The sequence below is a fragment of the Ammospiza caudacuta genome, chromosome 29, assembly GCF_027887145.1.
Source record: "Ammospiza caudacuta isolate bAmmCau1 chromosome 29, bAmmCau1.pri, whole genome shotgun sequence".
Taxonomy (NCBI): Eukaryota; Metazoa; Chordata; class Aves; order Passeriformes; family Passerellidae; genus Ammospiza; species Ammospiza caudacuta.
The window spans coordinates 2,116,626-2,143,269 of record NC_080621.1 but is presented as its reverse complement, the minus strand read 5'-3'; the positions used below and the strand labels follow the sequence as shown (position 1 = coordinate 2,143,269).

Sequence of the window (26,644 nt, the reverse complement as noted above, 5' to 3'; positions counted from 1 at the left end):
GATCTGGGGTGGGGGGGAAGAGGTTTTCCCCTCTGCACCCCCAAATTTGGGGTCCCTGAGGAAGTTTTGGGGTCCCCCCATGCTAAGGGAGGGGGGAGGGGAACCCCAAAACTTGGGCAGGGGCTGGACCCCCCCCCCCCCCGTGTGTCCCCAAAACCCCTGAGGGGGTCTGGGGGGGACCCCAAAACCGGGGGAGTGCCCTGATACCCTGGGGGTCCCCAAAACACAGAGGGACCCCCAAAGTAAGGGGACTCCAAACACTGGGGGGGGGTCCCCAAATTTGGGGGGTCCCAATACCCTGGGGGGGGATCCCTGGACCTCGGGCGGGGGTGCCCAAGCTCTTGGTGGGTCTCCAAAGTATGGGGGACCCTCAGTCCTGGGGGGTCCCCAAGTTCACTGTGGACCCCCAGAACTTGGGGGTCCCCAGTACCTGGGGGGGAGAGGGGTGCCCAAAATATGGGCGGGGTCTCAACACCCCAGGAAGGATCCCCAAGCCCTAGGGGGTGTCCCCAGATTGTGGGGTCCCCTCAATTTTGGTGGGGTTCCCAGAACTGTTAAAGGGTCCCCATTCCTCCCCCCCCCCCGATTTTGGGGGCCCCCCCATCCCTATGTACAGCGTGGCGAGGCCCCCCCCGGCTGGGGGGGGTTGTGCTTCCGGGGGGGCCCCGCTGGGATTAGGGGGACCCCCCGAGAGGGGGGGCAGTTTTGGGAAGCCTCCCCATGCCTCAGTTTCCCGGGCGGGGGGGGGAAGGGCTGGTCCATTTACATCTATATTACAAGGAAAATGTGTCTCTTTGTGGGGGGGTCCCCGTTTCGGGGGAGTCCCTGCTGTGGGGGGACCCCTCAGTTTGGGGGGCTCTCAGTGCTCCCCCCTGGCTCGGTGCTGCCGAGGCCATCGGGGCCCCCCTGCGATGGCTTTTGGGGGGGCCCCCAGGATGTGGCTGAAGGATCCTCCCCAAACGCCCCCAGGCCGGGGCGGGAGCACGAGGGGGGGCCCTGCAAGGTCCGGGCGCAAAGTCCTGGTGTGAGGTCCTGGCGCGAGGGGGGACACAGCTGAGCGAGGTCCCCAGGCACGGTCCCCAAGCACGGTCCCCACGTCGGGCACCAGGTGGGTGCTCGGGCGAGGTCCCCACATGTGGCGCCAGATGGTGGATCTTTGGGCGATGTCCACACGTGTGGCGCCACCTGGATCCTTGGTGACATCAGGTGGATCCTCAGGCGAGGTCCCCATGTGTGGCCCCAGGGGGATCCTTGGGCGATGTCCTCACATGTGGCACCAGCTGGGTGCTCGGGTGACACCGGGTGGATCCTTGGCTGAGGTCCTCCCATGTGGCGCCAGAGGGATCCTTGCATGAGGTCCTCACATGTGGCGCCAGGAGGATCCTCAGGTGAGGTCCTCACGTGTGGCGCCACCTGGATCCTTGGTAACATCAGGTGGATCCTTGGGCGAGGTCCTCACGTGTGGCGCCAGATGATGGATCCTCGTGCAAGGTCCTCGTGTGACACCACGGCCTTGCACGACCACAGCTCCTCGTGTGACACCGTGCCCTGGTGCCACCACAGCCCCTGGGACCGCGCTGTCCCCTCTGGTGGCGGCCATGTTGTCGTGCAAGGCCGGCTCCTTGCTGGGGACTGGCTCCTCGTGCGGGGTGGGGGTCCTTGAGTGCCCCCAGACCCTCGAGTGAGGCCACCCCCCCATGAGGACAAGACCTCGCACGAGGGGGCCGTGGCTTGGGCCGGACCCCTGTGTGAGGCTGGACCTCCATGTGAGGAGGGGTCTTTTCTTGGGACCAGACCCCCATGTGCCCCTGGAGCCTCGATCGAGGGGGATCCCCGTGCGAGCCCGGACCCCCAGGTCCCCCCCGGCCGCATCCCCGTGCGAGGCCGCACCCCCCGGCGATGGGGGGGTCCCACGGTGCCCCCGTGCCCCCCGCGTGCCCCCGGCCCCCGGCGTGAGGGAGGGTCCCGCGCGCCCCCCCGCCCGGGGGTCTCACAGGCTGGTCACCAGCTGCATCTGCCCGTCGGGCTCGGCTCCCCCCGCGCCCCCCTCGGGCCCCCCGAAGGTCTCGGGGCTGTGCCGGCGGTTGGGGGGGGGCGCGCGGGGGGGCCCCCCCAGGTAGGGGGGCGCGGGGGGTGGGGGCCCCTCGGGGCTGCTGTCGGGGTAGTCCCGCGGCTGGGGGGGGTGCCGGGGGTCGCGGGGGGGGTCGGGGGGGGGGCCCCAGCCCGCCCGGCTTCCCCCGCGCCAGCTCCTGGTAGAGCAGCCCCAGCTCGGGGGCGCCGGGGGGGGGCTCGGTGGGGGGCGGGGGGGGGCGGCGGGGGGGGCGGCGGGGGCGGGGGGGGCGCCCCGTGCGCGGAGCCCCCTCCCCGCAGGTTGTTGTGCACCAGCTCCGAGATGATCATCTTCTCCAGCGCCGCCGCGTCTGGGGGGGCCCCTGGGCACCCCCCCCGGCCCGGCACCGCCCCCCCGGGCCCCCCCTCGGGGCCCCCCCGCAGGCTGTAGCTGTTGTTGAAGTTGCCATTGAGGGGCAGCGGCTCCGGGGGCTCCCGGGGGGGCTCTGCGGGATGGGGGGTGTCAGTGCGGGGAGGGGGTGTCAGTGAGGGAAGGGGGGGGGTCATTGTGGGTCAGTGAGTGGTTTGGCAGGTCATTGGGGGGCTTGGGGGGGTCAGTGAGGGGGTCTGGGGCGTCATTGGGGGCTTTGGAGGGTCAATGAGGGGGTTTGGGGGAGTCATTGGGGGACTTGGGGGGTCAGTGAGGGGGTTTGGGGGGTCATTGGGGGGGTCAGTGGGGGGTCAGTTAGGGGTCTGGGGGGTCATTCATAGGTCAGTCGGGGGGTCTGGATGGTCATTGGGGGGCTTGGGGGGGTCATTGAGGGACTTAGGGGGTCATTGGGGGCCTTGGAGGGGGTCAGTGGATGGTCTGGAAGGGGTCATTGGGGGCTTTGGAGGGTCCGTGAGGGAGTTTGGGGGGATCATTGGGGTGCTTGGGGGCTCAGTAGGGGGGACTGGGAGTCGTGAATGGGGGGCTTGGAGGGTATGAGGGATCACTGGGGGGCTTGGAGGGGTCAGTGAGGGGGTCTGGGGGGTCACTGGTAGGTCAGTTGGGGGGTTTGGGGGGTCATTGAGGGGTCAGTGGGGGGTCCTTGGTTGTGTCTGGGAGATCCTTGGGGGCTTTGGGGGGGTCATTGGGGGGCTTGGAGAGTCAGTGGGGGGGGTCTGGGCAGTCACTGGGGGTCACTGAGGTTCTGGGGAGTCATTGGGGGCTTTGGGGAGTCAGTGTGGGTGTCTGGGGGTGGTCATTGGGGGGCTCAGAGGGTCAGTGAGGGGATTTGGGGGGGGTCATTGAGGGCCTTGGAGAGTCAGTGGAGGGTCTGGGGGCATCATTGGTAGGTCATTGGGGGGGTCTTTGGGTGTGTCTGAGGGATCACTGGAGGGCTTGCTGGGGTCAGTGAGAGGGTCTGGGGGGGGTCATTTGTAGGTCAGTTGGGGAGTCCAGGCGGTTATTGGGGGGTCAGTGGGGGGGTCTGGGGGAAGTCATTGGGGGGCTTGGGGGGGTCAGTGTGGGGATCTCGGGGTGGTCATTGGGGGGTCAGCAGAGGGTCTGGGGGTGGCCATTGAGGGTCTTGGAGGGTCAATGAGGGTGTTTGGGGGGTCATTGAGGGACCTGTGTGGTCATTGGAGGGTCATTGGGGGGTCAGTGGGGGGGTTGGGGGCGGTCAGTGGCAGGGTCTGGGGGGTCACTGGGGGGCTTGGAAGGTCAGTGAGGGGTTTTGGGGGGTCATGGGGGCCTTGGAGGGTCGATGAGGGTGTTTGGAGGGTCAGTTGAGGGTCTGTGTGGTCATTGGATGGTCAGTGAGGGGTCTGGGAGGGTCATTCTGTAAGGCTGGGGAGATATAGGGGGAGTTGGGGGTGCTGTGAAAGGTTTGGGGGGATCTGGGGGCTTCGGGAAGGGTTTGGGGGCTCTGGGGTACTGGGGCAGGTTTGGGGGGTCAGTGGTGGGATCTGGGGAGTTCGGGCAGGGTTTGGGGGGGTCTGTGGTGGAATCTGGGGGATTGGGGCAGGTTTGGGGCATCAGCTGAGGGATCTGGGGGTTCAAGGGGGTTGGGGGGGGTCACTGAGTGGGTCTGGAGGGGGGTTGGGGGGCTCGGGGGGGTCAGGGGGTGTAGGGGTGTAGGGGGCAAATGTGGGGCTGGGGGGGCACAAGGAGGGGCACGGGGAGGGGTTGTGGGGCAGCACTTACTGGTGTCACGGAAGCTCCCTGAGGACAGAGGCAGCATTTAGGGGGGGTCACATCCCACCCCAGACACCCCCAAATCCCCCCCCCCAGACCCCCCCAAATGCCCCCAGTTCCCCCATCACCCCACAGCTGGGACATTTGGGGACATTTGGGGGCGAATTTGGGGCTGTGTGGGGTCAGGACCCCTCTGTCCCTCTCTGGGGGAGTTTTGGGGGGCCCAGAAGGTTGGGGGGGCAGTTTCGGGGAGCAGGAAAATCCCCCCCATTCCCACCCAGGGGCTGAAATTGGGGGGATGCAGCAGCCGGGACCCCCCAAAACCCCCATTGGGGGCAGGGGCTGTGGGGGATTTGGGGGGATTTTGGGGGGCATCCAGGGGCTGTGAGGGGATTTTAGGGGGGATTTTGGAGGGATCCAGGGGTCATGGGGGGTCTTGGGGGGATCCAAGGGCTGTGGGGGGATTTTGGGGGGATCCAGGGGCTGTGGGGGGGATTTTGTGGGACCAGGGGCTGAAATTGGGATGTTCAGGGGGGTGGGAGCACCCAGGACCCCCCAAACTCCCGCTGAACCCACCCATGGGGGGGAGCTGAGGCAGGAAGGATTTTCGGGGGGCTCCCGAAGGTTTGGGGGCACTTTGGGGGGGTCGGGCTCCCCCAGACCCACCTGGGGCGGTGAAGGCGGGGGGTGAGGCGGGGGTGAAGCCCCCCCCCTCGGCCAGCAGGGTGTTGTAGGGGCTCGACCCCCCCCGCGGCGGCAGCACCGGGTTGGGCAGGAGGTGCGACCCTGCGGAGAGGGGGGGGTCATACACGGGGGGCTGGGGCGGTCCCCAAAACTTGGGGAGGGGCTGGACCGCTCCCCCCTTGTGCCTGCAAAACCCCTGGGGGGAGTCCCCAAAACCCGGGGAGTTCCCTGATACCCTGGGGGTCCACAAAACCCCTGAGGGGGTCCCCAAAACCTGGGGAGGGGCTGGACCCCCGCCCCGTGTGCCCCCAAAACCCCTGAGGGGTTCCCTGACACCCTGGGGGTCCCCAAAACCCCTGAGGGGGTCTCGGGGGCTCCCCAAAACCTGGGGAGGGGCTGGACTCTCCACCGGGTGCCCCCAAAACCCCTGGGGGGGTCCCCAAAACTCGGGGGGTTCGCTGATACCCTGGGGGTACCCAAAACCTGGAGAGGGGCTGGACCGCCCTCCCGTGTGCCCCCAAAACCCCTGGGGGGTGTCCCCAAAATCTGTGCGTTCCCTGATACCCTGGGGGTCCCCAAAACTTGGGGAGGGACTGGATCCCCCCCCCACCGTGTGCCCCCAAAACACCTGAGAGGGTCTGGGGGTCCCCAAAACTCGGGGGATTCCCTGATACCCTGGGGGTCCCCAAAACACAGAGGGGCTCCCAAAGTAAGGGGAGTCCAAATACTGGGGGGATCCCAAAATTTGGGGGGTCCCCAATACCCTGGGGGGGATCCCTAGGCCCCAGGGGGGGTGCCCAAGCTCTGGGGGGGGTCTTGGGGTGTTTTGGGGTCCTCACATGGGTGCTGTGAGTGGAGTTTGGGGAGCATGAGGGGTCTTTGGGGATCCAGGGGAGGGGTGGGGGGATTCAGGGGTCTGAGGTGGATCTGAGGCATCTCAGGGGGTCTCAGGGGGCCCAGAGGGATCTTTGGGGTCCTGTGGGGTTTTTGAACTCCACCGTTCAGGGTGGAGTAATGTCTTTGTTCTCTCTGGGGTCTCTGGGGGTGTCTGGGAGTTCTGGGGGGTTTTTGGGGAGGGGTCTCACCACTGTTCAAGGTGGAGGAAGGGTCTCTGGGGGTCTCTGAAGGTCTCTGGAAGTTTTGGGGAGGGGTCTCACCTCCATTCAGGGTGGAGGGTGGCCTCTGGGGTCTCTGGGGATCTCTGGGGGTCTCTTGGGGGGTCTCTGGTGGTCTCTGGGGGTCTCAGGATGGTCTCCGGTGTCTCTGGGGTCTCTGGGGAGGGGTCTCATCTCCGTTCAGGGCAGGGGGGGCTCTGAGTTTTTGGGAGTCTCTGGGTTTTTTTGGGGAGGGGTGTCACCTCCATTCAGGGCAGGGGGGCTCTGAGGTGTTTTTGGGGGTCTCTGGGGTTTTTTGGGGTGGGGTCTCACCTCCGTTCAGGGCAGGGGGGGGCACTGAGGTGTTTTTGGGGGTCTCTCACCTCGGTTCAAGGTTGGGGTGCTGTTCAGGTCTCCCCCCATAAAACTGGACTCCGTCTGTTTCCGGACCGTGTCATTCCACATCCTCCGGATCCGGCTCTGGGGGCACCGCGGCGGGGCTGGGACCCCCAGAACCCCCAAAACCGCCCAAGAGCCCCCCCAAAACCACCCCAAAACCCACCCCAGAGTCACCCAAAACCACCCCCAAACCCACCCCAGAACCCCCCAAAACCACCCCAGAACCCCCCAGACACCCCAGAACTCCCCAAACCCACCCCAGAACCCCCCAAAACCACCCCAGAACCCCCCAGACACCCCAGAACTCCCCAAACCCACCCCAGAACCCCCCAGACACCCCAGAACTCCCCAAACCCACCCCAGAACACCCCAAAACCACCCCAGAACCCCCCAAAACCACCCCAGAACTCTCCAAAACCACCCCAGAACCCCGCCAGACACACCAGAATACCCCCAAGGTGTCCCCACATGCAGCACCCACAGCCTGGCAGGGTCTGAGGGAGGTTTTGGGAGAGATTTCGGGTCCAGGAGGTTTTGGGGTAACATGGGGGGATCTTGGGGTGTCACAGGGAGATTTGGGGGGTCTGGAGGGGGCACATCTGCATCTGGGGGATGCTCTCATGGGGGAGTTGAGGGTGCCATGGGGAGGATCCTGGGTGTGGAGTGGGTTTGGGGGCTTTGGGCTTTTTTGGGGTGAGGGGCCTTTTGGGGAGCTTGGGGGTCCCAACCTGGGTGCTGATGTAGTGCTGAGCATGAGTTTGGGGGGTAATTTGGGGGGCTCTGAGGTGTCTGGGGTGTGTGTGGGACTGACAGGCAGGACTAGAGTGATTGACAGCTGGCCTCTGTGATTGACAGGCAGGAATAAAAGTGATTGACAGACAGGATCAGCCCCTCAGAGTGATTGACAGACAGGATCAGTCCTTCAGAGTGATTGACAGGCCCCAAGAGTGATGAGGGAAGCGTGGCAGCCCCAGGATTTGAGGAGAAAAGGGGCAGGGAAAAATGGTGGGAAAAGTGTTTAAAGCCTGAGGGGAAAAGGGTAGAAAAAGGGAGGGGAAAGGGATGGGAAATGTGAGGGGAGAAAGCGTGGGAAATGTGAGGGGGAAAGGGAGGAAACATGAGGGGAAAAAGGGTAGGAAAAGTGAGAGGGAAAAATGGAGGGAAACATGAGGGGGAAAGGGGTGGAAAATTTGAGGGGAAAAGGGTGGCAAATCTGAGGGGGGAAAATGGTGGGAAAGATAAGGGAAAAAATGATGGGAAACGTGAGGGGGAAAGGGCAGGAAATGGGAGGGGGGAAAGGGCGGGAAATGTGAAGAGAATAAGAGCAGGAAACATGAGGTGAAAAGGGTGGGAAATGTGAGGAGAAAACAGTGAGAAATGTGAGGGGGAAAAAGGCGTGAAACGTGAGGGGGAAAGGGCAGGAAATGTGAGGGGGAAAATGGAGGGAAACATGAGGGAACAAGGGGTGGAAAACATGAAGAGAAAAAGGGTGGCAAACCTGAGGGGAAAAAAGGGTGGGAAAGAATGATGGGAAATGTGAGGAGAGAAAAGGGTGGGAAAGGTGAGGGGAGAAAAGGGGGGGAAACATGAGGGGGAAAGGGGTGGAAAACCTAAAGGCAGAAAAGTGGGAAATATGAGGAGGAAAAGGGTGGGAAATGTGAAGGGAATAAGAGAAGGAAACGTGAGGTGCAAAGGGTGGGAAATGTGAGGGGGAAAGGGCAAGAAATGTGAGGGGGAAAAAGGCAGGATTTGTGAGGGGGAAAGGGGTGGAAAATGGGAGAGGAAAAGAGGGGGGGAAATGTGAGAGGAAAAAGTGGCAGGAAATGTGAGGGGGAAAGGGTGGAAAACATGAGGGGGAAAAAGTTGCAAACCTGAGGGGAAAAAAGGGTGGGAAAGGTAAGAGAAAAAGTGGCAGGAAATGTGAGGGGGAAAGGGTGGAAAACATGAGGGGGAAAAAGTTGCAAACCTGAGGGGAAAAAAGGGTGGGAAAGGTAAGAGAAAAAATGGCAGGAAACATGAGGGGAGAAAAAGGTGGAAAAAGTGAGTGGGAAAAGGGTGGAAAATGTGAGGGGGAAAGGGCAGGAAATGTGAGGGGAAAAGGGAGGGAAATATGAAGGGAATAAGAGCAGGAAATGTGAGGTGAAAAGGGTGGTAAATGTGAGGGGGGAAATGGAGGGAAACATGAAGGGGGGAAAGGGTTGGAAAGATAAGGGAAAAATGGTGGGAAACGTGAGGAGGGAAAAGGGAGGCAAAGGTGAGGGGGAAAGGGCGGGAAATGTGAAGGGAATTAGCATAGGAAATATGAGGGGAAAAGGGTGAGAAACATGAGGGGGAAACAGTGGGAAACACGAGGGGAAAAGGGCAGGAAAAGTAAGGGGGAAAAGGGAGGGAAACATGATGGGGAAAGGGGTGGAAAACATGAAGGGAAAAAGGTGGGAAAGATAAGAGAAAAAAATGTTAGGAAACGTGAGGGGAGAAAAGGATGGGAAAGGTGAGGGGGAAAGTGCAGGAAATGTGAGGGGGAAAGGGGTGGGAAATATGAGGGGAAAACAGTGGGAAATGTGAGGGAAAAAGGGCAGGAAATGTGAGGGGGAAATGGCAGGAAATGTGAAGAGAATAAGAGCAGGAAACGTGAGGTGAAAAGGATGGGAAACATGAGGGGGAAAGGGCAGGAAAAGTGAGAGGGAAAATGGAGGGAAACATGAGGGGACAAGGGGTAGAAAATGTGAAGGGAAAAGGGTGGGAAACCTGAGAGGGAAAATGGGTGGGAAAGATAAGGGAAAGAATGGTGGGAAATGTGAGGGGAGAAAAGAGTGGGAAACGTGAGGGGAGAAAAGGGGGGAGAAACTTAATTGTAAAAAAAGTGGGAAATATGAGGGGGAAAGGGGTTGAAAACGTGAAGGGAAAAGGTGGCAAATCTGAGGGGGAAAAAGGGTGGGAAAGAGAAGGGGGAAAATGGTGGAAAACATGAGGGGAGAAAAAGGCAGGAAAGGTGAGAGGAGAAAACAGGGGGAAACTTAATTTTTAAAAAGTGGGAAATATGAGGGGGAAAGGGTGGGAAATGGAAATAAGAGAAGGAAACGTGAGGTGAAAAAGGTGGGAAACGTGAGGGAAAACAGTGGGAAATGTGAGGGGGAAAAGGCGGGAAATGTGAGGGGGAAATGGAGGGAAACATGAAGGGACAAAGGGTGGGAAACGTGAAGGGAAAAGGTGGCAAATCTGAGGGGAGAAAAGGGTGGGAAAGATAAGGGAAAAAATGGTGGGAAATGTGAGGGGAGGAAAGGGCGGGAAAGGTGAGGGGAAAACAGTGGGAAATGTGAGGGGAGAAAGGCAAGAGGCATGAGGGGGAAAGGGAGGGAAAAAGTGAGGGGGAAAATGGAGGGAAACATGAAGGGGAAAGGGGTGGAAAATATGAAGGGAAATGGGTGGGAAATGTGAAGGGAAAAGGTGAGAAACATGAGGGAAAACAAGTGGGAAATGTGAGGGGGGAAAGGGTGGAAAATGTGAAGGGAAAAGGGTGGCAAACCTGAGGGGGAAAAAGAGTGGTAAAGATAAGGGGAAAAATGGAGGGAAACGTGAGGGGAGAAAAGGGAGGGAAAAGTGAGTGGAAAAAGTGTGGAAAATGTGAGGGGGAAACAGGCGGGAAACATGAGGGGAAAAAGTGTGGGGAATGTGAGACAAAGAAAGGTGGGAAATGTGAGGGGAAAGGGTGGAAAAAAGAAAATAAAAAAGAGCTGAAATTGTGAGGGAAAGACATTGGGAAAATGAAATAGAGAAGGGTGGGAAAGGTGAGAAGAGTCATAAACGAAAGAGAAAATATTAAAAAAAAAGCAGGAAATGTGAAGAGAAAAAAGGGTGGAAAAGGAAAGAAAAAGCACAGGAAAAGAAAAAAACAGAAAGGGTGGGAAATGTGAGTAAAAAAAGCAGAAAAATGAAAGAAATAGGGATTGGAAATCCCATAAACCCTCCCCAGAGACCTTCCCCATATGGGGTCTCTGGGTGGGTGTCTATAGGATTGTCTGTGGGATTTGTGATTTTTCAGAGCTATGGGCCCCTATCTCTGCGAGAGATCCCTCAAAGACCCCCTGTCTATTGGAGGGGATTTTTGAGGCTTTTGGGGGTCCCCACCTGGATGCTGCTGTGGTATCAGGGGAATGTTTGGGGTTTTTTCTTGTGTAGGTCAAGCGGGTTTTTGGGGGTCTCCACCTGGGTGATGCTGTAGTACCTGGGCTGGGGTTTAAGGGAGGGTTTTGGGGTGTTTTGGGGTGGTTTTGGGGTGTTTTGGGGTGTTTTTGGGGTCCCCACCTGGGTGCCACTGTAGTACCAGGAGTGGGGGTTAGGGGAGGGTTTTGGGGTAGTTTTGGGCTGGTTTGAGGTGGTTTTCAAGTGTTTTCAGGTGTTTTTGGGGTCCCACCTGGGTGCCATTGTAGTACCAGGGGTGGGCTTTAGGGGAAGGTTTTGGGGTAGTTTTGGGCTGGTTTGGGGTGTCTTCAGGTGTTTTTGGGGTCCCACCTGGGTGCCGCTGTAGTACCGGGGGTGGGCGCGGGCGGCCGAGGGTTTGAGGGCGCCCAGGGAGGTCCCGGCGGGGCCCCTGAGGCAACACCCCGAGTGCCGCAGGCACTTGCTGAGCTCCCGGTGCACCTGGGAAGCACACACGGACACCGGTGACACCAGTGACACACCAGTGACACACCAGTAATGGCCAGTAACACACCAGTAACACACCAGTAACGCTCAGTAACACCAGTAATACCCAGTAACACACCAGGGACCCCAGTGACACCAGTAACACACCAATAACACACCAGTGACAACAGTAACACACCAGTAACACCCATTAACACACCACTAATACCCAGTAACACCGATAACACCCAGTAACACATCAGTAACACACCAGTGACACCAGTAATACACCAGTAACACACCAGTAATAACCAGTAACACCCAGCAACACATCAGTAACACACCAGTAACGCACCAGTGACACCAGTAACAGAGTAACACACCAGTAGTACCCAGAAACACCAGTAATACCCAGTAACATACCAGTAACACAACCAGTAACACACTAGTAACATCAGTAATACACCAGTAATACCCAATAATACACCATTAACATACCAGTAACACTAGTAACAACCAGTAACACACCAGTTCACACCAGTACCCCCAGTAACACCCAGTAACGCACCAGTGACACACCAGTGACACCAGTAATACACCAGTAATACCCAGTAACACCCAGTAACACCCCAGTAACATCCATAACATACCAGTAATATCCCATAACACACCAGTAACACCAGTAATACCCAGTAACACCAGTAACACACCAGTAACACCCAGTAACACACCAGTAATACCCACTAACACACCAGTAATACCAAGTAACACACCAGTAACACACCAGTGCTCCCCTGTAACACCCAGTGCTGTTCCCCATGCACCTGGGAGGCTCCTGGGGGGGTCAATACCCACCAGTTCACCCCACTAACCTCCCAGTAGCCTCCCAGCGCCCCCAGTGCCAGACCCTTCCTGAGCTCCTGGTGCAACTGGGTGCCCACCAGTAACAACCCAGTAGCCCCTCATTACTGTCCCAGTTCCCCCCAGTCCCTCCCAGTGCCCTCATTCATGATCTCTGGAGGTCCCACTCTCCCAGTTCCCCCCAGTCCATCCCAGTGCCCTTCACCAATGCTCTGTGAGGATCCCAGTCCCTCCCAGTTCCCCCCAGTCCATCCCAGTGCCCTTCACCAATGTTCTGTGAGGATCCCAGTCCCTCCCAGTCCTTCCCAGTGCCCCCCAAATCTTTTTCTGGAGGGCACAGTGGAAGAGGAAGATGAAGGTGCCCACACAGTGTCCTCCCAGTCCCTTCATTCCTGATCTCTGGGAGTCCCACTATCTCCCAGTGCCTCCCAGTCTGTCCCAGATTTTACCAGGCCTTCCCAATTCCTCCCTGTGACTCCCAGTCTCCCCGAGTTTCTCCCTCCTTCTTCTGGAGGGCCCAGTGGAAGAGGAAGGTACTTGACCACTGTCCCCCCTGTGCCCTCCTACTGTCCCTTACCCACAATCTCTGTGTATCCCAGTCCATCCCAGTGCCTCCCAGTGCCTCCCAGTCCCTCCCAGTGCCCCCAGTTCCTCCCACGCATTCTTCTGGAGGGCACAGTAGAAGAGGAAGATGAAGGTACTCAACCACTGTCCCCCCTGTGCCCCTCCCACTGTCCCTTACCCACAATCTCCACGTGTCCCAGTGCCCTCCCAGAGCCTCCCAGTCTCTCCCAGTGTCTCCCACATATTCTGGAGGGCACAGTAGAAGAGGAAGAGGAAGGTACTCGACTGATGTCCCCCCTGTGCTCTTCCACTGTCCCTTACCCCTGATCTCTGTGTATCCCAGTCCCTCCCAGTGCCTCCCAGTCCATCCCAGTTTCTCCCAGTCCCTCCCAGTGCCCCCTGCACCTTCTTCTGGTGGAAGAGGAAGATGAAGGTACTTGACCACTGTCCCCCCTGTTCCCTCCCACTGTCTCTTACCCCTGATCTCTGTGTATCCCAGTGCCTCCCAGTCCCCCCCAGTTTCTCCCACTCCCTCCCATTCCCTCCCAGTGCCTTCCAGTGCCCCCACTTCCCCCCGCACCTTCTTCTGCTGGAAGAGGAAGATGAAGGTACTCAATTGATGTCCCCTCTGTCCCCTCCCACTGTCCCTTACCCATGATCTCTGTGTATCCCAGTCCCTCCCAGGGCCCTCCCAGTGCCTCCCAGTCCCTCCCAGTGTCCCCGCACCTTCTTCTGGAGGGCGCAGTGGAAGAGGAAGATGAAGGTGCCCTGCAGGGCGTTGCAGGCCGTGAACAGCGACGCCGTCAGCACGGACTCGCGGGTGACGAAGAGGAGGCCGAAGGCCCAGGTGAGCCCCAGCAGCAGCAGCAGCGCGATGGCCCCCAGCGCCCACGACCTGCGGGGCACCCTGATCACTGGGAGGGACTGGGATGGACTGGGAGGGACTGGGGAGCACTGGGATGGACTAGGGAGCACTGGGGGGGATTGAGGAGCACTGGGATGGACTGGGGAGCACTGGGAGGGACTGGAGAGAACTGGGAGGGACTGGGGAGCACTGGGAGGGACTGGAAGGAACTGGGGAGCACTGGGAGGGACTGGGGAGCACTGGGAGGGACTGGGAAGTGGTGGGACCCAGACATGAATGAGGGGACTGGGATGGACTGGGAAGTACTGGGAGGAAAATAGGGAGCACTGGGAGGAGACTGGGGAGAGGTGGGACCGCAGGCATCCTGAGTGAGGGAACTGGGATGGACTGGGGAGCACTGGGAGGGGAGTGGGGAGCAGTGGGGCACCCAGAGGTCCTGAGTGAGGGGACTGGGAGGGACTGGAGGGTACGGGGAGGGTACTGGGAGGAGTTGGAGGGCAGTCAGAGGCACTGGGGGCACTGGGAAGGACTGGGAGGGACTGGGGAACACTGGGAGAGAATTGGGGAGCAGTGGGACCCCCAGAGACCCTGAGTGAGAGGACTGGGATGGACTGGGAGAGACTGAAGGGTACTGGGAGACACTGGGGGGACACTGGGAGGGACTGGAGGGCAGTGGCAGGGCACTGAAGGGCACTGGGAAGGACTGGGAGGGTACTGGGAAGGACTGGGAGGGCACTGGGACCCCCAGCACCCCCAGCCAGGGAGCTCCAGGGGAGTTGGGCCCCATTTTGGGGTCCCTCCCTGCCCTGTTTGGGGTCCTGTTTGGGATACCGCCATTCAGGGGTCCCACTTGGGTTCCTCCTGTTTGGGATCTCATTTGGGCCCCCCTGAACTCAAGGGGGTCATTTGGGGTCCCCCCATTTGGGGGTGCCCATAGGGGGTCCCAACTGGGGTCCCTCCCGTCTTTGCAGGTCGCCCCAGTTCAGGGGTCCCATTTGGGGTTCCCCCCTGTGGGGTCCTATTTGGGGTTTCCCTTTGGGGTCCCGTTTGGGGTTTCCCTTTGGGGTCCCACGTGGGGTTTCCCTGTGTGGGGCCCTGCTTGAAGTTCCCCCATGTGGGGTCCTGCTTGAGGTTTCCCTTTGTAGGGTCCCAGTTGGGGTCCATTGTCCCCCCCATTTGGAGTCCCCCCCCAGTTCAGGGGTCCCGTTTGGGGTTTCCCTATGGGGTCCCACTTGGGGTTCTCCCTGTGGGGTTCCATTTGCGGTTCCCTCTTTGGGGTCCCATTTGGGGTCCATCCCCCTCCTGTTTGGAGTCCCCCCTAGTTCAGGAGTCTCATTTGGGGTTTCCCTTTGGAGTCCCATTTGGGGTGTCTCCCTCTCTGTTTGGAGTCCCCCCCATTTCGGGGGTCCTGTTTGGTGTTTCCCTTTGAAGTCCTGTTTGGGGTTTCCCTTTGGGGTCCTGTCTGGGGTTTCCCTTCGGGGTCCCATTTGGGGTTCTCCCTGTGGGGTACCATTTGGGGTTCCCCCTGTAGGGTCCTATTTGAGGTCCATCCTCCCCCATATGGAGCCTTCCCAAATTCAGGGATCCCATTTGGGGTTCTCCCTGTGGGGTCTTGTTTAGGGTCCAGCCCTCCCTGTTTGGGGTCTCCCCTAGTTTGGGGGTCCCATTTGGGGTTCCCCCTTTGGGGTCCCATTTGGGGTTTCTCTTTGGGGTCCCATTTGGAATTCCCCCTGTGGGCTCCCATTTGGGGTTTCCCTGTGGGGTCCTGTTTGGGGTCCCCCCTTTGGGGTCCCGTTTGGGGTCCCCACCTGATGCTGTCCAGGCGGCTGGAGTCGGGTTTGAGGGCGGCTGAGCTGCGCAGCATCTTGTGCAGGGTGACCAGCAGGAACACCAGCGTCACCTGTGGGAGCCCAGGTGAGACACGGGGACATGGGGGACACAGGGCCAGGGGGGGACACAGAGACATGGGAGGGGACACAGAGACATAGGGGGGACACACAGACATGGGGGGGACACAGCCAGTGGGGGGACACACAGACATGGGGGGACACACAGACATCGGGGGGACACACAGATATGGGGGGACACAGAGCCATGGGGGGGACACAGAGCCATGGGGGGGACACAGAGACATGGGGGGACACAGAGCCATGGGGGGGACACAGAGATGCGGGGGGACACACAGATATGGGGGGGGGGGGACATAGAGACACAGGGGGGACCCAGAGACACAGGGGGGACAAAGAGACATGGGGGTACACAGAGACATGGGGGGGACACAGAGACGCGGGGGGACCCAGAGACATGGGGGGGGACCCAGAGACATGGGGGGGACACAGAGACACGGGGGACACAGAGACATGGGGGGGACACAGACACATGGGGGGGACCCAGAGACATGGGAGACACAGAGACGTGGTGGGGACACAGAGACGTGGGGGGACCCCAGACCCATTGTGGGACCTGCCCTGAGACATGGCAACACCCCAGAGCCATGGGGGGGACCCCAGACCCATTGTGGGACCCCAGATGACACACAGGGAAACCCAGACCCACAGCGACACCCCAGAGCCACAGGGGAACCCCAGATCCATTGTGGGACCCCACAGCTCATCCATGGTGTGATCCTCACATCCCTGGGGCTGCCCCAGCCCACAGATGAGGACGAGGATGAGGAAGGTCCATCCCCAGACCCCTGAGGCCCCCCAAGCCCTCTCAGGCCCCCATATGAGAATGAGGAAGGTCAATCCCCAGACCCTCCCCAAGCCCCCCAAGCCCCCATCCCCACATTTGAGCATGACCAAGGTCCATCCCTGGTGCCCCAGCCCCCCAAAACCCCCAGCCCCCCCTTACGAGGATGACGAAGGCCACGGGCCCAATGAAGCTCCAGATGAAATAATTGTCCACCCGCAGCCAGCACCTGCCGGGGGCGGGGCGTCATTGGGACATGCCCACCACGAGAGGACACACCCCCCACTGGTGAGACCACGCCCCCATGGATCAAACCCCACCCCCACTGACAAAGCCCCTCCATCAGAGCCCCCACCCACACCTGGTGAGTCCCAGAGCAGCATCTGTGGCCCCACCCTGCTTCAAGCCACGCCCCCTGACTCAGGCCACGCCCCCAGCCCCTCTATCCATACCTGTCACTCCCAATGGGGAAGCCCCACCCCCAGCCCGAGCCACACCCCCTAAATCAGTCCATGCCCCCAGCCCTTCCATTGACATCTGGTCACTCCCAATGGGGGAAGCCACATCCCAGCCACACCCAAACCACACCACAGCCACATCCTGGCCCCACCCTGATCACACCCCAGCCATGCCCAAACCACACTCAAACCATGCCCTGGCCACACCCCATGTTCACCCCGACCACACCCAAGCCATACCCCAGGTCCACCCTGACCACACCACAGCCACACCCTGGCCACATCCCAGCCACACCCAAACCACACCCCAGCCACACCCCAGCTCCACCCTGGCCACACCCTGGCCACACCCCAGTCCCATCCCAACCTTGTCCTGGCCCCACTCAGCCCCACCTCAGCCCCGCTCTGGCCACGCCTGAGCCACACCCCGGTCATGTCCTGCCTCCACCCAGCAGCATTGGTGGGGAAGGACATGGCTGGGGTGGGGCCGGGGTGTGGCTGGGTGGAGCCAGGACATAGCTGGGGTGTGACCAGGGTGTGGCCCCACCTCAGCCTTGCCGTGGTCACACCTCAGCCCCGCCCTCACCCCACCCAGCCCCACCCTGGCCACACCTTGGTCACACCCCAGCCATGTCCTGGCCCCATCCAGCCCCAACCCAGCCCCACCCCAACCACATCCCAGCCACACCCCAGTCCCACCCTGGCCACACCTCAGCCCTGACCCAGCCCCACCCTGTCCACACCCAAGCCATGTCCTGGCTCCACCCAGCCCTGCCCAAGCCCCACCCTGGCCACACCCCAGCCCTGCCCTGGCCACACCTCAGCCACAACCAAGCCATGTTCTAGCTCCACCCAGCCCTGCCAAAACCCCACCCTGGCCATCCCATGGTCACATCCCAGCCATGTCCTGGCCACACTCTGCCCCACCCAGCCCCAGCCTGGCCACACCCCAGTCACATCCCAGCCCTGCCCTGGCCACGCCTCGGCCACACCCAAGCTATGTCCTGGCCCCACCCGGGCCACACCCTGGTCACACCCCAAGCCTGCACCAGCCCTGCCCTGGCCACAACTCAGTCACACCCCAGCCTCATGTCAGTCACACCCTGACAACACCCTGGCCACACCCCAACCCTGCCCCAGCCCCACCCTGGCCACACCTCAGCCACACCCCAGCTCCACCCAGCCTCACCCAAACCCCACAAGCCCCACCCAGCTCCACCCCAGCCCCGCTGGCCGCTCACGCCTGGTCGGTGCCGTAGCTGCGGTGATCCACGGCGGCAGCCACGGCCACCACGACGGCAGGGAAGAAGTAGCCACCCGCGTAGTAGTACTTGCGGCGGGCGGGGTCGCTGTCGAACACCTCAAGCAGCAGCAGGTACAGGTGAACCCCCTCCAGGCACAGCCACGAGAATGACGCCAGGAAAAAATAGTGCAGCAGCACGGCGAAGATGGGACAGGCCACCTGCGCGGTGGGGACACGTGGGGACGTGTGGGGACATGTGGGGACGTGTGGGGACAGGGAGTGCCCAAAGGTGGGACAGGCCTCCTGCGGGGATGGGGACATGTGGGTAACAGGGACAGGGACAGGGAGTGCCCAAAGGTGGGACAGGCCACCTGCCGGGATGGGGACATGTGGGGACAGAAACAGGGACAGGGACAGCCCAAAGGTGGGACAGGACACCTGCAGGGATGGGGACATGTGAGGACATGTGGGCACAGCATGGGGACATGTGGGGACAGCATGGGGACAGGGACAGGGACTGCCCAAAGGTGGGACAGGGACATGGACAAGGATGGGGACAGGGACAGAAACAGGGACAGGGACAGGGACATGGACAAGGATGGGGACAGGGACACGGACAAGGACAAGGACAAGGACAGGGACATCAACAGGAATGGAGATGGGGACAGGGACAGGGATGGGGACAGGGACAGAGATAGAGACAGGGATGGGGACAGGGACAAGGACAAGGATGAGGACAGGGTTGGGCACAGGGACAGCCCGAGGGGTGCTCTGGGTGGTCCCTCGGAAGTCCCAGATGTGCCACGGGGCGTCCTGGGATGTCCCTGCTGTGTCATGGGTGCTCCCTTGGGGATCCCAGGTGTCACAGGGGGGCAGTGGGACATTCCAGGGGTCTCAGGGCTGTTCTGGGGTGTCCCAGGTGTGCTATGGGCAGCCCCAGGTGTGCCATAGGGGCCCCAGGTGTGCCATGGGATGTCCCAGGTGTGCCATAGGCAGTCCCAGGTGTGCTATGGGCAGCCCCAGGTGTGATGTGGGATGTCCCAGGTGTGCTATCAGATGTCCTAGGTGTGCCATGGGCAGTCCCAGGGGTGCTGTGAGGGTCCCATGGTGCCACAGGTGGTCACTTGGGGGTGTCAGAAGTGCCCTGGGATGTCCCAGATGTGCCATGAGGGGTCCCAGGTGTGCCGCAGGGTGTCCCTCAGGGGTCCCAGGTGTGCCATGAAGGGTCCCAGGTGTGCCATGGGCTGTCCCCCCAAAGCCCCAGGTGCAGCACGGGGTGCCCCAGGTGTGCCATGAGGGGCCCCAGGTGTGCCACAAGGTGTCCCTCCAGAGCCCCAGGTGTGCCATTGCACCCCCAGGTGTGCCATGGGGCCCCCCAGGTGTGGCACAGGATGCCCCAGGTGTGCCATTGCGCCCCCCCAGGTGTGCCAAGGGGTACCCCAGGTGTTCCATGGTGCCCCCCAGGTGCGGCACGGTGTGCCCAGGTGTGCCAGCCCCACCTGGTACTGCGTCTTGTCGATGCCCACGAGGAAGAGCAGCTCGGCGAGGAAGAGGCTGATACAGAGGTTCTTGTGGATGGTGGTGCGCTCCGAGGGCAGCCCCCGCAGGCAGCAGAAGGCCGAGATGGACAGGCCCAGGCACAGCAGGGCCACCAGGATACCTGCCCAGGTGATCACCGACAGCAGCACCTCGTTCAGCCGCCCCGGGAACTGCAGGAAAATGGGAATTCCATGGGAATTCTGGGGGGATTTGGGGTTATGGGATCCATGGGCAGGGACAGGGGCCACCAGGAGGGGACAGGAGCCACCAGGAACCCCAGCCAGGTGATCCCAGGTGTGTCGCAGCTGTCTCAGGTGTGCCCAGGTGTGTGCCCAGGTGTGTCATGGGCTGTGTCTGGGCCATCAGCAGGGCGAAGTTGGTCAGGTGTCACTGCGGGTGTGCATCACATGGCCCAGGTGTGCACAGGTGTGCCCAGACATGCCCAGGTGTGTTCCCAAGTGTGTGCCCAGGGGTGTACCCAGGTGTGCTCAGGTGTTTCCAGGTGTGCCCAGGTGTGTATCCCAGGTGTACCCAGTCATGCCCAGGTGTGCCAGGGTGTGTGCCCAGGTGTGCCCAGATGTATCTAGACATGCCCAGGGGTGTGCCCAGGTGTGTGTCCCAGGTGTACCCAGGTATGCACAGGTGTGCCCAGGTATATCCCAGGAGTACCCAGCCATGGCCAGCTATGCCTAGGTGTGTTCCCAGAGGTGTGCCCAGGTGTGCCGAGGTGTGTGCCCAGGTGTGTGCCCAGGTGCGCCCAGGTGTGCACTCACACTCTGGCTCTGTGCCATCAGCAGGGCGAAGTTGGTCGGGTGGCTGAAGGCGCACGAGCTGTGGGGGTGTGGGGGTGTGTGTGTGTATCTGTTCCCAGGTGTGCCCAGGTGTGTGCCCAGGTGTGCCCAGGTGTGTGCCCAGGTGTGTGCCCAGGGGTGTGTGTGTCTGTACCCAGGTGTGCCCAGGTGTGCCCAGGTGTGCACTCACGCTCTGGCTCCGTGCCATCAGCAGGGCGAAGTTGGTCAGGTGGCTGCAGGCGCACGAGCTGTGCGTGCCGTTGGAGCGCAGCAGGCGGCAGCCCTGGCTCGACCAGTGCCCGGCCATGGAGCGCTCCGAGTAGTTCCAGAAGGAGCAGTTGGCCCCAAAGTGGTTCTTGGTCTGGGAAATGGGGGAAAATCAGGGGAAATCAGGAAAATGGAGATCCCAAAGAGAAGGGGGGGCCCCATTTCCCTGATTTTCCCCAATTTTCCCCAATTTTCCCCAATTTTCCCCAATTTTCCCCAATTTTCCCCAATTTTCCCCGATTTTCCCTGATTTCCCAATCTGGGTAGTTCCAGAAGGAGCAGTTGCCCCCAAAGTGGTTCTTGGTCTGGGAAATGGGGGAAAATCAGGGAATATGGGGGAAATGGGAGTCCCAAAGAGAGGGGGGCCCCAATCTCGGTAATTCCAGAAAGAGAAGTTGGCCCCAAAGTGGTTCTTGGTCTGGGAAATGGGGGAACCCAGAGATCAGAGGGAAAAATGGGGGTCCCAGGCAGTCACAGGGGGTCCCAAAAAGGGGGGGAGCCCCAATCCCAGTAATTCCAGAAGGAGCACTTGGCCCCAAAGTGGTTCTTGGTCTGGGACAGAGGGAAATGGAGAAAAATGGGAGGAATGGGGGAAAATGGGGAGAAAATGGGGGTCCCAGGGGGTCCCAAGGGCAGGGAGAGGGGCCCACTCCCAGTAATTGCAGAAAGAGAAGTTGGCCCCAAAGTGGTTATTGGTCTGGGAAATGGGGGAAAATTGGAGAAATGGGGGTCCCAAAGAGAGGGGAGCCCCAGTCTTGGTAATTCCAGAAGGAGCACAATGATTCTTGGTCTGGGAAATGGGGGGAAATCGGGGAAAATGGAGGGAGTTGGGAAAAATCAGAGAGATGGGGGTCCCAAAGAGAGGGAGGACCCAATCTTGGTAATTCCAGAAGGAGCAGTTGGGCCCAAAGTGATTCTTGGTCTGGGACAGAGGGAAATGGAGAAAAATGGGGGGAATGGGGGAAAATGAAGGTCCCAGGGGGTCCCAAGGAGAGGGAGAGGGGCCCAATCCCAGTAATTGCAGAAGTTGGTCTCAAAGTGGTTCTTGGTCTGGGGGTCTGGGTGGGAAATGGGGTGTCAGGGGGGAATTGGGCTGGAAAATGGGGGAAATGAGTGGGAAAGGGGGGGTCACAGGGGCTCCCAAAGAGAGGGAGAGACTTCCAGTATAGCTTTGAGGGTCCCAGGGAGTTTGGGGTTTCAGGATGGGATTCGGGGGATCTGGATGGTGTTTTTGGTGTTTTGGGTGGGGTTTTGGGGGCTCTGGGTGGGGTTTTGGCGTTCAGGATGGGTTTTTAGGGATCCGGGTGGGTTTTTGGAGTTCTGGGTGGGTTTTTGGGGTCGCACCTCCAGGTGGGGCAGGGTGAAGACCACGGGGTCCCGCAGGAAGACCCTGCTGGACTCTTTGTTGATGGAGGCAGCGATGACCTGGGAGTTGACCACGAGCTGGGGGGCATGGGGCCCCCCGTCCCCCCCCAGGCGCACGGTGGCATTCTCGGTGGGCAGGAACAGCCCCAGGTTGTTGTACAGGATGAAGACAACCTTCACCACCCCTGGGGAGAGACAGAGGGTGAGAGACACCCCAAAAACACCCCAAAAAACATCCCCAAAAAACACCCTAAAATACCCAGACCCCCCCTTCACCACCCCTGGGGAGACAGAGGGTGAGTGACACCTGAGAAACATCCAAAACCACCCAAAATACACCCTAAAAAACACTTTAAAAACACCCTCCAAAACACCCCAAAGACACCTCAAAGACACCCCAAAAACACCCCAAAAACACCCAGAGTCCCCCTTCACCACCCCTGGGGAGACAGAGGGTGAGAGTCACCAAAAAAACACCCAAAAATACCCCAAAAACCACCCCTAAAAACACCCCAAAGACATCCAACAGATACCCCAAAAACACCCCAAAAACATCCAGAGCCCCCTTCCCCCCCCTGGGGAGACAGTGTAACAGACACCCCAAGAACACCCAAAATCACCACAAAAACAACCTCAAAACCACCCTAAAACCACCCCAAAGACATCTTAAAGACACCCCAAAGACACCACAAAAACACCCAGAGCTCTCCTTCACCACCCCTGGGGAGACAGAGGGTAAGAGACACCCCAAGAAAACCCAAAAATACCCCAAAAAACACCCCCAAAAAACAAATAAAAACCCGCCAAAACACCCCAAAGACATCCCAAAGACACCCCAAAGACATCCCAAAGACACCCCAAAAAACACCACAAAAACACCCTAAAAATACCCCAAAGACATCAAGACCCCCCTTCACCACCTGGGCCAGGGACACCCAAAAAACATCCCCAAAACCACCCTAAAAACATCCAAAAACACCCCCCAAACCACCCCAAAGAGATCCCAAAGACACCTCAAAACCACCCAGACCCCCCTTCACCACCCTCGAGGGAGCTGCAGCTCGGAGACCCCCCTGACCATTCCAGCTGCTCTGAGGGTGCCCCCCATTCCCCCAGGACCCCCAAAACCCCCCCAAACCACCCCAAAATCCCCCAAACCCCCTGAGACTGCCAGTGTGTCCGTCCCCCATTACTGCTGCTCTGTTTGGGGGTGCTCTGGGTGCCCCAAACCCCTCCCGGTCCCCCAGGACCCCCAAAATTCCCCCAATTCCCCCAAACTTCCCCAGACCCAATGATCTCCCCCCAGCATGTTCTCCCCTATTCCTGCTGCTCTGTTTGGGGGTGCTCTGGCTTCCCTAAAACCCCCCAAGACCCCCAAACCCCCCAAGCCTACCAGACCCTCAGGACCCCCCTGGACCCCCAGATTTGTCCCTCCTCACTCTTCTGCTGTTCTGTTTGAGAGTGCTCTGGTGTGCCCCAAAATCCCCCAAACTCCCCCCAGATGCACCAGGACCCCCCTGGACCCCCAAATTTGCCCTCCCCTCACCATTCCTGCTTCTCTGTTTGGGGGTGCTCTGGGGTGCCCCAAAATCCCCCAAACCCCACCAAGCCCACCAAGCCCCCCAAGCCTACCAAGCCCCCAAGCTTCCTGGACCCCCATGACCCCCCTGGACCCCCAAATTTTCCCCCCTCCTCACCGTTCCTGCTGTTCTGTTTGAGGGTGCTCTGGGTGCCCCAAACCCCCCAGACCCCCCAAACTCCCCAAGCCCCCCAGGACCCCCCTGGACCCCGAAATTTTCCCCAACCTCACCATTCCTGCTGGTTTTTTGGGGGTGCTCTGGGTGTCCAAACCCCCCAAGCCCCTCAAGCCCCCCAGGATCCCCAGGACCCCCCCAGATCCCCAGACCTGCCCGCCCCCACCACCATTCCTGCTGCTCTGTTTGGGAGTGCTCTGGGGTGCCTCAAAATCCACCAAGTCCACCAAACCATCAAGCCCCCCAGACTCTCAGAATCCCCAGATTTGCCCCCTCCTCACCATTCCTGCTGTTCTCTTTGAGGGTGCTCTGGGTGCCCTAAAGCCCCCTCAAGCCCCCCCAAACCCACCAAGCCCCCCAGACCCTCAGAACCCCCCAGGACCCCCCTGGACCCCCAAATTTGCCTCTCCCTCACCATTCCTGCTGTTCTGTTTGAGGGTGCTGGCCGAGAGCTGGATGGAGCCATCACCCCCCAGCTCCTGCGGGAACACAAGCTCCTGGAGCGGCCCCTCGGTGTTGAGCACCGACACCTCCAGCACTGGGGAAAAAACAGGGAAAAACATGGAAAATATGGAAAAACCCATGGAAAATACAGAACGAACATGGAAAATATGGAAAAAACATGAAAAAACACAGATAACAGGAGCTCCTGGAGCAGCCCCTCGGTGTTGAGCACCGACACCTCCAGCACTGGGGAAAAAACAGGGAAAAAACATGGAAAATATGGGGAAAATCCCATGGAAAATATGGGAAAAGGCCATGGAAAATATGGAAAAAGTCTGAAAAAACACAGAAAACACAAACTCCTGGAGCGGCCCCTTGGTGTTGAGCACCAACACCTCCAGAACTGGGGGAAAACAGGGAAAAACCATGGAAACCATGGGAAAAATATGGAAAATGTGGAAAAACCATGGAAAAAACCATGGAAAATATGGAAAATACATGGAAAAACACAGATAACACGAGCTCCTGGAGGGGCCCCTCAGTGTTGAGCACCAACACCTCCAGAACTGCCAAAACCAGGGAAAAACATGGAAAATATGGAAAAAACATGGATATTCTGGAAAAAAAAAAAACCCATGGAATATATGGAAAAAATCCCATGGAAAATATGGAAAAAAATCCCCACGGAAAATATGGAAAAAAACCCCATGGAAAATATGGAAAGAACATGGAAAATATGGAAAAAACCATGAAAAAACACAGAAAACACAAGCTCCTGGAGGGGCCCCTTGGTGTTGAGCACCAACACCTCCAGTACTGGGGGAAACAGGAAAAAGCCCATGGAAAATATGCAAAGAACAAGGAAAATATGGAAAATATGGAAAAAACATGGAAAAAACCCCATAGAAAATATGGAATGGAAAATATGGGAAAAAAAACCCATGGAAAATATGGAAAATACATGGAAAAACACAGATAACACAAGCTCCTGGAGGAGCCCCTCGGTGTTGAGCGCTGACATCTCCAGAACTGGGGGAAAACAGGGAAAAACCATGGAAAATATGGAAAGAACATGGAAAATATGGAAAGAACATGGAAAATATGGAGAAAACATGGAAAAACGTGGCAAATAGGAGCTCCTGGAGCAGCTCCTCAGTGCTCAGCACCAACACCTCCAGAACTGCCAGGAAACATGGAAAAACGTGGAAAAACATGGAAAACCACGGTAATAACATAGGAAAACCATGGGAATGACACAGGAAATGCCATGTATCCCACAGAGCCCATGGGAACACACGTGTGTCACCCACGGGAGACCCTCAGTGCTCAGGGAATTGGGGTGGGGGTCCCCAGGCTGGGAATGGGGGTGGGAGATGATCCAGGGAGGGAACGGGGGGTGGGAGTGACCCCGGGAGGCCCCAGGAGGAGCTGGGGGAGAGCCCTGATGGCCCAGGGATGAGTGGGGATTAGGATTGGGATTGGGGATTAGGGATTTGGGATTGGGAATTTGGGATGGGGATTGGGAATTTGGGATTTAGGATTGGGAATTTGGGATTTGGATTGGGGATTGCAATTGGGGATTGGGGATTTGGGATTGGGATTGGGGATTTGGGATTGGGATTGGGGATTGGGGACTGGGAAATGGGAATTAGAAATTTGGGACTGGGATTGGGATTGGGGATTGGGGGATTGGGATTGGGGATTTGGGATTGGGATTGGGGATTGGGGACTGGGAAATGGGAATTAGAAATTTGGGACTGGGATTGGGATTGGGGATTGGGGGATTGGGATTGGGGATTGGGGATTGGGGATTGGGAATTGGGAATTTGGGATTGGGGATTGGGAATTTGGGAATTTGCATTTGGGACTGGGAATTTGGGATTTGGAAATGGGAATCTGGCCTTTGGGAATTTGGGTTTGGGATTGGACTTGGGCTTGGGGATTTGGGATTGGGAATTGGGATTGGACTGAGATTGGGACATTGGGAGATTGGGATATTGGGACATTGGGACACTGGGATTTGGGAACATTGGGATTGGGACATTGGGGTCTCTTACGAACCCCAGGGACTGCAAGGAGGGGACAGGGTGGGCAGGAGGAGCCCGTGGGGACCCCAGGAAGGGTTTGGGGTTTGGGACCCCAGGAAGGGGTTTGGGCTTTGGGTTGTGGGGTTTGGGGTTTGGGGACACCAGGAAGGGGTTTGTGGTTTGGGGATCTCAGGAAGGGGTTTGGGGTTTGGGGTTTGGGGATCTCAGGAAGGGGTTTGGGGTTTGGGTTTGTGGTTTGTGGTTTGGGGGTCCCCGCCAGCTGACCCAGGTTCTGCCGGGCGGCCAGGAAGCGCGCGGGCTCCTTAACGTTGTCGGCGAGCAGGAAGGCGCCCTCCTCGAGCACGTCCAGCAGCATGGTGGCCGTGTGCGCCTGCTCCGAGCCGTTCATGTCCCGCCACGACTCCAGCGCCTCGGGACGCAGCAGGTTGTCCACGGCCTCCACCACGGCCTGCAGGATGAATGGGGTGGGTGGGCTGGGACACGCCCAGGGACACGCTCGAGGACACGCCTGGGGACACGCTTAGGGATGTGCCCAAGGACACGCCCAGGGACACACCCGGGGACAGGGCCGGGGACACACCCAGAGACACGCCCAGAGACAGACCCAACCGCCACTGCCTCCACCACGGCCTGCGGGATGAATGGGGTGGGTGGGGCTGGGACACACCCAGGGACACGGCAGGGGACACACCCAGGGACACACCCAGGGAAACGCCCAGGGAA

At 59.5% G+C, this 26,644-nt stretch overlaps 1 protein-coding gene across 1 annotated transcript in view; it reads right to left on the bottom strand.

Moving 5' to 3' along the window:
- Positions 1 to 1,990: 1,990 nt before the first annotated feature.
- The window catches only part of LOC131569160 (adhesion G protein-coupled receptor L1-like), a 55,039-nt gene continuing 30,385 nt past the window's right edge, over positions 1,991 to 26,644 (bottom strand). Inside the window, exons 12-26 of the mRNA XM_058821385.1 lie at positions 26,186 to 26,369; positions 23,845 to 23,967; positions 21,655 to 21,860; positions 20,234 to 20,404; positions 19,213 to 19,422; positions 17,712 to 17,932; positions 16,175 to 16,241; positions 15,130 to 15,221; positions 13,183 to 13,351; positions 10,918 to 11,046; positions 6,390 to 6,486; positions 4,895 to 5,014; positions 4,238 to 4,255; positions 2,344 to 2,555; positions 1,991 to 2,173 (exon numbers count right to left, since the gene is read on the bottom strand). Of these exons, the coding sequence (XP_058677368.1) occupies positions 1,991 to 2,173; positions 2,344 to 2,555; positions 4,238 to 4,255; positions 4,895 to 5,014; positions 6,390 to 6,486; positions 10,918 to 11,046; positions 13,183 to 13,351; positions 15,130 to 15,221; positions 16,175 to 16,241; positions 17,712 to 17,932; positions 19,213 to 19,422; positions 20,234 to 20,404; positions 21,655 to 21,860; positions 23,845 to 23,967; positions 26,186 to 26,369 (2,202 nt within the window). The remainder of the gene's footprint in view (positions 2,174 to 2,343; positions 2,556 to 4,237; positions 4,256 to 4,894; positions 5,015 to 6,389; positions 6,487 to 10,917; positions 11,047 to 13,182; positions 13,352 to 15,129; positions 15,222 to 16,174; positions 16,242 to 17,711; positions 17,933 to 19,212; positions 19,423 to 20,233; positions 20,405 to 21,654; positions 21,861 to 23,844; positions 23,968 to 26,185; positions 26,370 to 26,644) is intronic.